The sequence below is a fragment of the Lipotes vexillifer genome, unplaced genomic scaffold (assembly GCF_000442215.2).
Source record: "Lipotes vexillifer unplaced genomic scaffold, Lipotes_vexillifer_v1.1 scaffold648, whole genome shotgun sequence".
In the NCBI taxonomy this organism is placed as follows: domain Eukaryota; kingdom Metazoa; phylum Chordata; class Mammalia; order Artiodactyla; family Lipotidae; genus Lipotes; species Lipotes vexillifer.
In genome coordinates this window covers 2697516-2708374 of record NW_006797096.1, presented here as the reverse complement: position 1 = coordinate 2708374, position 10859 = coordinate 2697516, and the positions used below count along the sequence as shown (strand labels likewise).

Genomic DNA, 10859 nt, shown 5'->3' with positions numbered 1-10859 from the left:
TATGTTTATGGTTTGTTAAAACCTTTTTTTTTTTTTTTTTTTTTTTTTCCTTCAGCCATGCCATGTAGCATTTGGGATCCTAGTTCCCCGACCAGGGATCGAACCTGTGCCCCCTGCAGTGGAAGAGTGGAGTCCTAACCACTAGACCTCCAGGGAATTCCCTTAGAACCTTTCTTTTAATATTCTTTATCAGTATATCCAAAGCTATCTTCCCAAAATGTTAAAAGGATTCTTTAAGAATAGGGACTCCTACTCCATATAATTTGGGTAGACTCAACACTTTCAGAAAAGTTGAAGTATTTAAATTTTCCTGGTCCAAAAGTAGACTCTTGACAGTTTGAAAATTGCTCATCATTTATGAAAGTGTTTCTTTTTGGTCGATCAGTTGTTTCTGCTGTTAGTGCACACTGACTGGCTGCATCGGTTCTCTTGCTGCTCAGGCCTGCGACACTCCTCTGCACCCACTGGGCAGGCTCGTGGAGACACTGGTTGCAGTGTATAGAATGACATATGTGGGTGTGGGAGCCAACCGCCGGCTGCTACAGGAGGCTGTGAAGGAGATTACGTCCTACCTGAAGCGAATTTTCCAGCTGGTGAGGTGAGAGATCTTTTCACTGAAGTCATCAAGAAAATGGTTTTATGCCACAGATCCTTCAATAGATTAAATAATGAAAACATGTTTTTACTTTGTGTTTATGCTATAACTATAAAAAAGATGGACGTTAGCCATTGTAACTTACTTCCTTTTTGTCTTTCTTACTCATTGGGTATGACAGAAGGCTAAAATAAAATTTTTTAATAACAATTTTGGTATGAAATATAGTAGTCTTATTTGGATTTAATCTCTAGGCAAAACCATGTCTCTAAAACCTAACCACAGAGAGGATAAAATCTAATACAGAGTTTTAGCCCTGAGTATTTATGTCCTATTCCTTGACAACAGCCTGTTTGTTCACTTATTCAACAAATGTTTGAGTGCATCTACGTGTTAGCCACCATTCTGGCCCTTGGAGGAATTTATCAGTAAACCAACCCCCCAAAAGAAAGAGAGAGATTGAAAATCTGTACTCTCATGGGGCTTCCGTTCTACTGGGGACAGAGTAAACAGAATATGTAATATGTGAGATGATGATTCATGTGATGGAGGGGAAGAGAATGGAGATGGAGGTGAGATGCTGCTATTTTAAACGGAAGGTCAAGGAGACATGACTAATAAGGTAATATCTGAGCAGAGACTTTGAAGAAGGTGAGAAAGCAAGCAAGCATCTTTTTGAAGGAGAGGTTCAGGCAGCAAGCAAGTTTGGAACTTATGAAATTCAAGATATTTTACTGGGTTTAAGCCAACAAGTAAATACTGTATTGAGATAGTTATACAAAAGTTTATGCATTTGTCCCAGAAAAACCTCCTTATATTATTTAGCCTCAGAACTGATACATGCATTTGGAAATGTTTCAGTTTGGAGGGGGCAGTGTTATCTACTAAAAAGATCGCTGGGCTAGGATTGTTTCAGCTCTGACATTAGCTAGATGGGTGAAATGAAGATAAGTTCCCTGAACTTTTTAGTTTTCTCCACTATAAAATCGGGGCAGGGGCATGGTATAAGTCTACAAAAATACAGAAGATTGCAAACTGCCTGTAAAGAGTTAAGGTTTAAGTCTGTAAAAATAAAGAGAACAATAAACTTGTTTATGGTTAGAATCCACCATTTGCATACAAGAGGTGGGAAATAAAATCCAGAGAGAATTCAATGCCTAGGGAAAAATCCTCAACAATTTAGCATCTCAATCATTTGGAAAAGTTTTTCAACAGCTTGGCTTTTTAAAAAAAATTTTAAATTTTTGCATGAATTGAGTTTTCATTTTTTCTTAATGTTGGACATTTAATTGTTTATATTCTGAAAGCAATGATCTCTGCTTGAAGAGTCAATACACATTGACCTCAGATGAGATTTGCCAGTAAGAAAAACATATATAATATAGATCAGAATTGTTCGTTCTTTAGTAACTAGACAGATTTTTTTATTGGTGTTATTCATTAGCTACATTCTTTTTTTTTTTTTTTGCGGTACGCGGGCCTCTCACTGTTGTGGCCTCTCCCGTTACGGAGCACAGGCTCCGGACGCGCAGGCTCAGTGGCCATGGCTCACAGGCCTAGGTGCTCCATGGCATGTGGGATGTTCCGGGACCGGTGCACGAACCCGTATACCTTGCATCAGCAGGCGGACTCTCAGCCACTGCGCCACCAGGGAAGCCCCATTAGCTACGTTCTTAATTTTATCCTGTAAGAAGCATCAGTTAAGACTCTAAGGAAACTGACTTATTTGGTTGATAGAAAGTTTGGTTTTATTGGTCCTTAAAAGATTAAATAATGGAAATGTGTTTTTACTCTTTTTATCCACTCTAGAGGTGTAACTGTGTAATGATATTCTTTATTCTTCCTTAGGTTCTTATTTCCTGAGCTTCCTGAAGAGGGCAGTACAATTCCTCTCTCTGCTCCTCTGCCAACTGAAAGAAAATCCTTTTGCACTGGGAAGTCAGATTCCAGATCTGAATCACCAGAGCCAGGGTGAGTGGAGCTGGGTGGAGATGGTGAGAAAGGGGGTGGGGACCAAGTGATCTTATGCAAAGAATCCCAGGAAAAGTTGTTTTCTCTGGATCTGTTTCCTTCTTTTTAAAATGATACGGTTGGGGGCTTCCCTGGTGGCACAGTGGTTAAGAATCCGCCTGCCAATGCAGGGGACACAGGTTCGAGCCCTGGTCTGGGAAGATCCCACATGCCGCAAAGCAATTAAGTCCGTGCACCACAACTACTGAGCCTGTGCTCTAGAGCCCGCGAGCCACAACTACTGAAGCCCGCACACCTAGAGCCTGTGCTCCACAACAAGAGAAGCCACCGCAATGAGAAGCCTGTGCACCGCAACAAAGGGTAGCCCCCGCTCACTGCAACTAGAGAAAGCCCGCGTGCAGCAACGAAGACCCAATGCGGCCAAAAATAAATAAATTTATTTAAAATATAAAAAAAATATTAAAAAATAAATAAGATGACATGGCTGGACTTTGTGATCTCCGAGGTTCCTTTTAAGTCTCAAGTTCTGTTAGCCAAACCCCATGAAACTGTAACTACAAATGACTGGGCACAAAGGCTGCTGAGCAAAGTAAATCATTCTGCCCTAGAACAGAGAAATCAGCCTTAAAATGGAAACAGAGTGGGCTTTCAATTAGATTTTGAGTTTATGATAAGAATTCACAGTTGGCACAAGACAAAACTCTGGGGCCATAGGTAGACTTCTCATGTTAACTCCTTACATAAAAGGAATATAACTGCTTCCTTACTCAAAAATTCCCATCTTTACTTTCAAGTTCTAGAAAATAAAGCTCCATGTTTGGTTCTGTTTTCAATTTTAAGGTTAATGCTCCTCCCTCTCTCTCCAATATTTTGTAGTTACGTGGTAACAGGTTCTGGTTTACTGCTTCCTGTGCTCCTACCTCGGCTTTACCCACCGTTGTTCATGCTTTATGCCCTGGATAATGATCGTGAGGAGGATGTTTACTGGGAATGTGTTCTCCGACTAAATAAGCAGGCAGACATTGCTCTTTTGGGCTTCCTCGGGGTGCAGAGGTCAGTACAGTAATTATGAATGGAACCTAATTGTTTTAACTCAACGTGCAAACAGCATTATCGGGAATTTGGTACTTTGATATCTAATTGTATATATGATTTGCAGTTTATTTACCTATCGCATATCTGTCTTCAGCAAAATAGTGATGTTTTAAAATCTTTATTTCTGGGCTTCCCTGGTGGCGCAGTGCTTGAGAGTCCGCCTGCCGATGCAGGAGACGCAGGTTCGTGCCCCGTTTCGGGAGGATCCCACATGCCGCGGAACGGCTGGGCCCGTGAGCCATGGCCGCTGAGCCTGCGCGTCCGGAGCCTGTGCTCCGCAAATGGGAGAGGCCACAACAGTGAGAGGCCCGCATAACGCAAGAAAAAAAAAAAAAAAAAAAAAAAAAAAAAAAAAAAAAAAAAAATCTTTATTTCTGAGAGTTTTTAGACATGAGTTTGAAATGTGATTATTATTCTGAATATAAGTAAATAATTTGAGTTATCCTGCCTGATATTTTGCAATTCTTCAAAGCAAAGTTAATTGTATTCAGTCTTTGGCATTCTTCTTTCCCTTCTCTTCTCTTCCCTCCCTCCCCATCTACAATTTCTCATGTAAAAGTTTAGAAGTGCCCTTTTTTGTTGTAGGGCATTGTTTCTTGTTAGTCCAAGGAAATACTAAGTGATTGTACTTTCTAGAAGTGTTAGGATACAACCGATCACCCCAACACCCAATAGTTATATATTTGTGCTATCAGAAAAAAATGAATGAGCCTTAATTGGAAAGTAAATTTTTTCAGTGGAATGGTTTAATAGTAAAAATGAAGGAACTGTGGAATAGTTACTTTAAATGGGGACAGGGAAGTCAATCTAGTCATTAACTGTTTTTATGGGGACTAATTTACCATAAGGAGCAACTTGTATTAACAATGTATGGATTTCGTTTTAGGAAATTTTGGCCAGTGACCTTGTCAGTCCTTGGAGAGAGTAAAAAGGTATAGTGGATTTTAGTTTCCTCAGCAAATATGTTTTTATTTGGTGTGGGGGGATTCGAGATAGCAAAACAGTTTCTGTTTTACTTCGGTAATATAATACCCAAGCATGAGTTATTCACTGAAGATCTGCATTCTGCCATTGGTATCATTTATGTTTCTTGTTGCTGCATAAGACAGCTTTCCTCTTTGACCTTTATAAATTCTTTTTTGGCAGGTTTTGCCAACCACAAAAGATGCTTGTTTTGCCTCAGCTGTAGAATGTCTACAGCAGATCAGGTAATCTCTAATTTGTTGAAAATTACATAAATCAAAGGAGCGGTTAGTCTATTAAGATACTGATGAGATCTTATCTTTACCTAAGCTCTAACCCCACCCCGCAACCCTCCAAGATGGTGTCAAACTCAGCCTGAAGATCAGAAAGACTCTGAGACATTTACCTGTTGCTCTGCAAGGCCCTTGCATTTTCGAAAGTGGTGGAGAACCTACCCAGCAATTTATCTACATAATCGTATCTTTAGCCAAATGGAAATTAACCAAACTTCTTACTCAGAGAAGAGCATGTATTAGGAAAATAAGGTTCCACATGGGTAAAAGGAGATGATCTATGACTTAGTGAATTCTTTCATGTAAACCACTGATAGTTGGAGGCTTCTTTCCTCAAAGGACCATAGGATTACAGAGATCATCCCTTCCAGTGACTCCTTTTGCCTGATGTATCCAACTTAAGGCATGTGAGCCCTAAGAGGGTATATTTGTATCAAACAATTAGTATCAAATGGCTCTATTAAGAAAACCATAAGGTATCTTTTCGTCATTTATTTTTATTTTTTAATTTTCTTTTTAACAACAGCACAACATTTACCCCATCAGACAAACTTAAAGTCATCCAGCAGACTTTTGAAGAGATCTCTCAGAGTGTCCTGGCATCACTTCAGGAAGACTTCTTGTGGTCCATGGATGATTTGTTTCCTGTTTTCTTATATGTGGTGCTACGGGCCAGGTGACCAATCTCTTCTGACTTTAATATCAGTGACATTATTTTAACACGTCTGCCCCTTGCTTTTCTGAGCTGATGACAGGAGCATGCTCCCCCACTGGAAAAACAGTCCATTTCTGTTAACACTTTTCACGACGGTGTTCGGTGTTACCTTTTTCTTGAGCTGTTCTTTCTTTTCCTTTCAAATAGATTCAGAAGTAGGATGTACATATAAATGGAAATAACTCAATATCTTTTTCTTGTTGGGCAGGATTAGGAATTTAGGCTCTGAAGTACACCTCATCGAGGATCTCATGGACCCATATCTTCAGCATGGGGAACAGGGTATAATGTTCACCACTTTGAAGGTAAAGTATAGATACTATTTAATATTTTTTTATGTTAAAATCTCTCCTTCATTTACCATATTATGAATCTATCATTAACCTTTCTTTTATATAAAACCTTAATGCAAACATTAAGTGCCTTTAGAGCACATACTGTTAATATTTTAAAATATGATAACGTATTAAAGTAGAATCATTCTCAAAATACAAAAGCCAATTATTCATTAACGAATCTTCCCTGTAAATTGATCATTCAAATTGTTACAAATCCTTATAAATGTAGACCATCTATATAAATGTAACTTTAAAAAGGAAACAAAGAATTCTTAGTGTCCAAAAAAACATTCAACAGTAGAGCTATTTAATGGAATTCAGGTAAAACACAGAAGGCAGTAGGTATGTAATGAATATGAATCGCATCTTCTTTCTTTCCCATTTATTGTAACCAGTAGGTTACAAATGAGATTCTCTGATCTGGGTGCTCTGTAGGGATTGTTGGAAGTCATTTCAGTTCCCCTGCCTTGATTTTTCTTGGAATTTGATACGATCATTGTGAAGTTTATTGGAAGAATAACAAATAGGAAATGGCAAAAACACTTCTGAAAAAAAGAGAGGCAGAACAGACCCACTGTGTCAGTTAATCAAATGTTATGAAATTATAATAATTAAGATAGTATGTTACTGTCACAGGAATAGACAAATACCTTAGTGGAAGGGATAGCTCCCATATAGGCAGTATTATAATAAAAATTTGACATATGAAAATGGAAACATCAAACAAAAATGGGAAAGAGAATTATATAATAAATGGTCAAAGTATTGGAAGAGCTATTAGCAGTTTTGGAGGGAGGGTGGCATCAGGGTGGAATCACTCACGTAGCGAATTACAGATGCCTTAGTAAGGTTTAAATATACAAAAAGGCAGACAGAAGAAAAGACAGGCAAATTAAAATGACAAAAACTAGAATTTAATGTCAGGTTTCTGGCTTGGGCTAATTGTTTAAACTTTTCAACTTAAATATCATTAACATTTATAATAAATAAACTGAAAAGGGAGGGGACAAGTGGGGAAAATATTGGCTACCAATGACTTACATTATTAGTATTTATGTTATATGAAGACCATCTCTAAACAGATCACCAAGGAAGAAATGAATTAATATATTTATATAAAAGAAAAACGCTCAACCTCACTGCAGATTTAAAGAAAGTGCCATTTTGTCCCTGCTAAATTAGCAAAACTGTTATAAAATTATACCCAGGGCTGGTGGGGTTATAGTGAAATCAGAATTAGTCCCACACTGCTGATAAAGAGTAAATCACCCTTTTGGAAAACAGTTGTTATTAACATTTATATCAGCAACATCAAAAATGTTTCTAGAGTTTGAGTAGTCCTACTCCTAGTGATTTATCCCAAGAAATTAAAGAATGGAATACACTGTATATTATTTGGATGAGGTGTTCTTTGTAGTGGAACTCTCAAACCTGGATACTTTCAGAATCACTTGGAGATGCTTCTTAAAAATGCATTCCAGGAAATTCTGACTCCCTAGGTCTGGAATGATGCTTAATCTTAACCTGTATGTTTATCAAACATGCTAGGTGATTCTGATTATAGTTGTTTGTGTATCTTATGTTGATCATCAGCATATTCTACATGTCCAGTCAATAGTGGCTTAACAAATTAAGGTATTTCTACTTAATGAAGAATATTATACAGCTTGTTAAAATTTTTTGGTCTGTTTTAGAATCAGAGGGAATTTTATAAAATTTTATTTCTACTAATTATAACTTGGCAAAATAGACATGGGATAGGGTAGGGGGACTGGAACAAAACAGGGAAAAATGGAAGCAACTGATTTAGTTGAGCTATCAGCATTAATAAAGGATTTCCTTTCTTAGTCCCATGTGCATTGTTACACTTATGTAATTTCTTTTAAAGTAAATTTTAAATGGTTTTGAACTTTTTTTCAGGCATGTTACTACCAGATCCAGCGTGAGAAGCTTAACTAGGCTGCATAACAGCTTGACAACTGGATTATCTATTCAAAGTGTTTTAGCACCATCTGGCATCTTCCTGTAGTGGCAAAAAAGAACAGTGTTGAAATTAGGAGGTTGTATTATTTTGGTTGTTATTTCTGAGCCTTGCTAATGATCGGAGCTCTGAGCCCAGAATAAAAGACTGTATAAAGGGAGGATTGAAAAGGAGGTAGAAATCAGATTAGACCAGTCCCTGGCCTGTGTTAAGTTCCCCAAATGTCATACATCTGCTGTTGGAAAAAAGAGGACCCTTCCTACAGTAAAGAGTATGCCAGCTCATGAAGTTGTAAGAAAAAATTCTCAGTATAGCTTCTTACGTTAAAGAGGTTGCTGAATATTTTTGAGTTTCTGGTTTGCCTGCAGTTACCCCGGACCCCTTTGCAAGAAGCAGATTGTACTTGAAACTATAGTAGCCACACTATGCCTTCCACAATTCCTCGCAGTCATGTGTGCACCATTCTTCTTTGCTGAGGGAGGGGAAAGAGGAACTTTTAAACTAAAATTTTAACTTTTTCTAAGCTTTCCCACCAGGGTATTCATGATGGGAGAGGTTCTATGCAGTTACTTCTACCATACCCTGACCCCAGACCTGGAGCACATCCAAATAGGAGTCTTCTGCCTCCCGACTAGAAAGAACATAGGAATTTTGTTCTTGGATTCCTGACAATGCTACAGAGTGAACACACTGGAATTCAGACACTGACTCCGAGCTGCTGCAGAACCTCATTCATCTGTGTGCAAATGCTGTATTCCGGGGCCTGTGAATGAGAGCCTGAAGAGCTTTTGCATGCAGGCTGTGTTTTGAAGCAGAACTAGAGACTGGAAAATACAGAAGCAAAGAACTGCATCCATCCTTGACCTAGTGTTGTGGTTCTTCCCTGCACCTTGCACTGAACTCACAGAGGAGAAGGAAGAGGAAACTCGCTTTGGCTTCTCCCATCTCAAAAGTGTTGTGACACCTCAACCTTTTAGCGTTTTGCTTTTTTTTTTTTTTAATGTCCTATTGTAAGTGTTTGGTTTACACTGTACAAGTAACACTAGTAGCTGTTCTGGATTACATAGGTGCTCTTCGCCATCTCATCTCCTACACACCAGGGTGAGCGTACAGAGTGTCCTCCTCCTGCTTTGTGTTAATATCTACAGATGTTAATCGATTTTGGAAAAGGATCATGGTTTCTGCTCTACTTTATAATCAAGACAAGTGTTTAGTAAAATAATGTTTTGGAATGTTGGCTGTAATGTGACAGCAATTTTCATAATAAAAGACATTCATGTTTATGAGGTTGTTTATGATTACAAAAGAAATGACACAGGGCAAACTAAAAATTTAAAAGACGTCCAAGTTTAGTTTTTGGGGGGAGGGGAGTTGCCTGCATTGTAATCTGTGCCTCTTTGTACGGCCTCAGAGATCCCACTGGGGTTTTAGACATCTCTCTCTTTAAAATAAACATAAACTTACAGCACCTTTGCTGACAAAGAACAAATTAACTTTCTGACCCTAATAAACTGAGGTCAAGGGACTTAAAAGAAATGGTACTATTATTTCTTTGAATCAAAGACATATTTTGATAGTTACAGGTTAAATTTTTTCTCCTCCTAAACAGATTCAAGGAAGGGAAAATGGAGGATTTAAAATTTTGGCTAGAAATGGTAGGCATTAGTTAATTGTATACCAGTTGTAATGTCTTCTCAAGGAGCGTTTACCAGAATGTGCCTGCCCATTATTGGAAAGGGACCGACTCTTAAAGATTAGTTTATGTTGGGGCTTCCCTGGTGGCGCAGTGGTTGAGAGTCCGCCTGCCGATGCAGGGGACACGGGTTCGTGCCCCGGTCCGGGAAGATCCCACATGCCGCAGAGCGGCTGGGCCCGTGAGCCATGGCCACTGAGCCTGTGCATCTGGAGCCCTGTGCTCCGCAACGGGAGAGGCCACAACAGTGAGAGGCCCACGTACAGCAAAAATAATAATAATAAAAAAGAAGATTCGTTTATGTTAAACACTTTACATTTCCATTAGGAATTGTTCTGATTTTGGAATAAACACACAAGTTCCACTTTTGGCTTCTAAAGGCAAATTTACTGAATGTCTTTGATCCCTTTAGAGGAAGAGACGGGTAATTGTGGAAATTGACAGAGAAAAATGTGAAACCCACTGAAAAGTTCTCAAATGATAGTAAGCTATCTCAATTCTAAGAGAAACATGTTATAATTCATCTTTTTATTGGAGTCTTGAAGCAGCTGTCCCAATACTTGAATCTTCATACTGTATTTATACTTTTCAGAAAGCATATTAAAACTATAAAATTTTAATTCCCTTGGGGGGAAAACCTGTAAGTCACCAGGCCAATGCCTGCAAATAAAAAATACCTAGCACTCATGTCAGCAGCTTACTAGGTCTTACACATGAAAGGTGAATGCCCACAGCCCTGTGGGGGAAGGTATTAACTCCACTGATTTTGCAGACAAGGCGAGGCTGTGATTGGCTCGCTGTCAGAGTTGGGACTCCAGAACTTCCTACTCTAATTGCAGTGCTCTTTCCTACTACAGCTGCCAGAGATGTCATTTCATAGCTGGGTTATGCATTAAAAGTTCATAAAGTAAAAAAGCGAGTTGAAAATGAAAATTTTTAATAAAATTAAGTGCTTTTGATAAAATACACTGTGCTCAAAACAGTCACAAATGTATCACATTCCCAGCTTGTGTTTTCATCTACAACAGAGAACAAAGGAATGCCATATGTCTAATTTAGGATAAAAGGGCTGATAAACCTTTAACAGTTGCCATTTGGTCTTTACCATTTGCCTTGCTGTCGGCTGTACCCTTTGCCTCGTTCTACTTCCAAATGTTCTTCCCACTGACACCTCCCTGCAATATAAAATTTTCAAAAAGGAAGTGGCTCCCATCT

At 38.6% G+C, this 10859-nt stretch overlaps 1 protein-coding gene across 1 annotated transcript in view; it reads left to right on the top strand.

Annotated features, from left to right (window-relative positions):
- The window catches only part of ALS2 (alsin Rho guanine nucleotide exchange factor ALS2), a 20778-nt gene extending 11247 nt beyond the window's left edge, over nucleotides 1–9531 (top strand). The window contains exons 7-14 of the mRNA XM_007469220.1: nucleotides 441–598; nucleotides 2444–2566; nucleotides 3443–3619; nucleotides 4548–4593; nucleotides 4808–4869; nucleotides 5444–5593; nucleotides 5841–5937; nucleotides 7891–9531. Coding sequence (XP_007469282.1) covers nucleotides 441–598; nucleotides 2444–2566; nucleotides 3443–3619; nucleotides 4548–4593; nucleotides 4808–4869; nucleotides 5444–5593; nucleotides 5841–5937; nucleotides 7891–7929 — 852 coding nt within the window. The 3' untranslated portion in view covers nucleotides 7930–9531. The remainder of the gene's footprint in view (nucleotides 1–440; nucleotides 599–2443; nucleotides 2567–3442; nucleotides 3620–4547; nucleotides 4594–4807; nucleotides 4870–5443; nucleotides 5594–5840; nucleotides 5938–7890) is intronic.
- Nucleotides 9532–10859: the final 1328 nt, after the last annotated feature.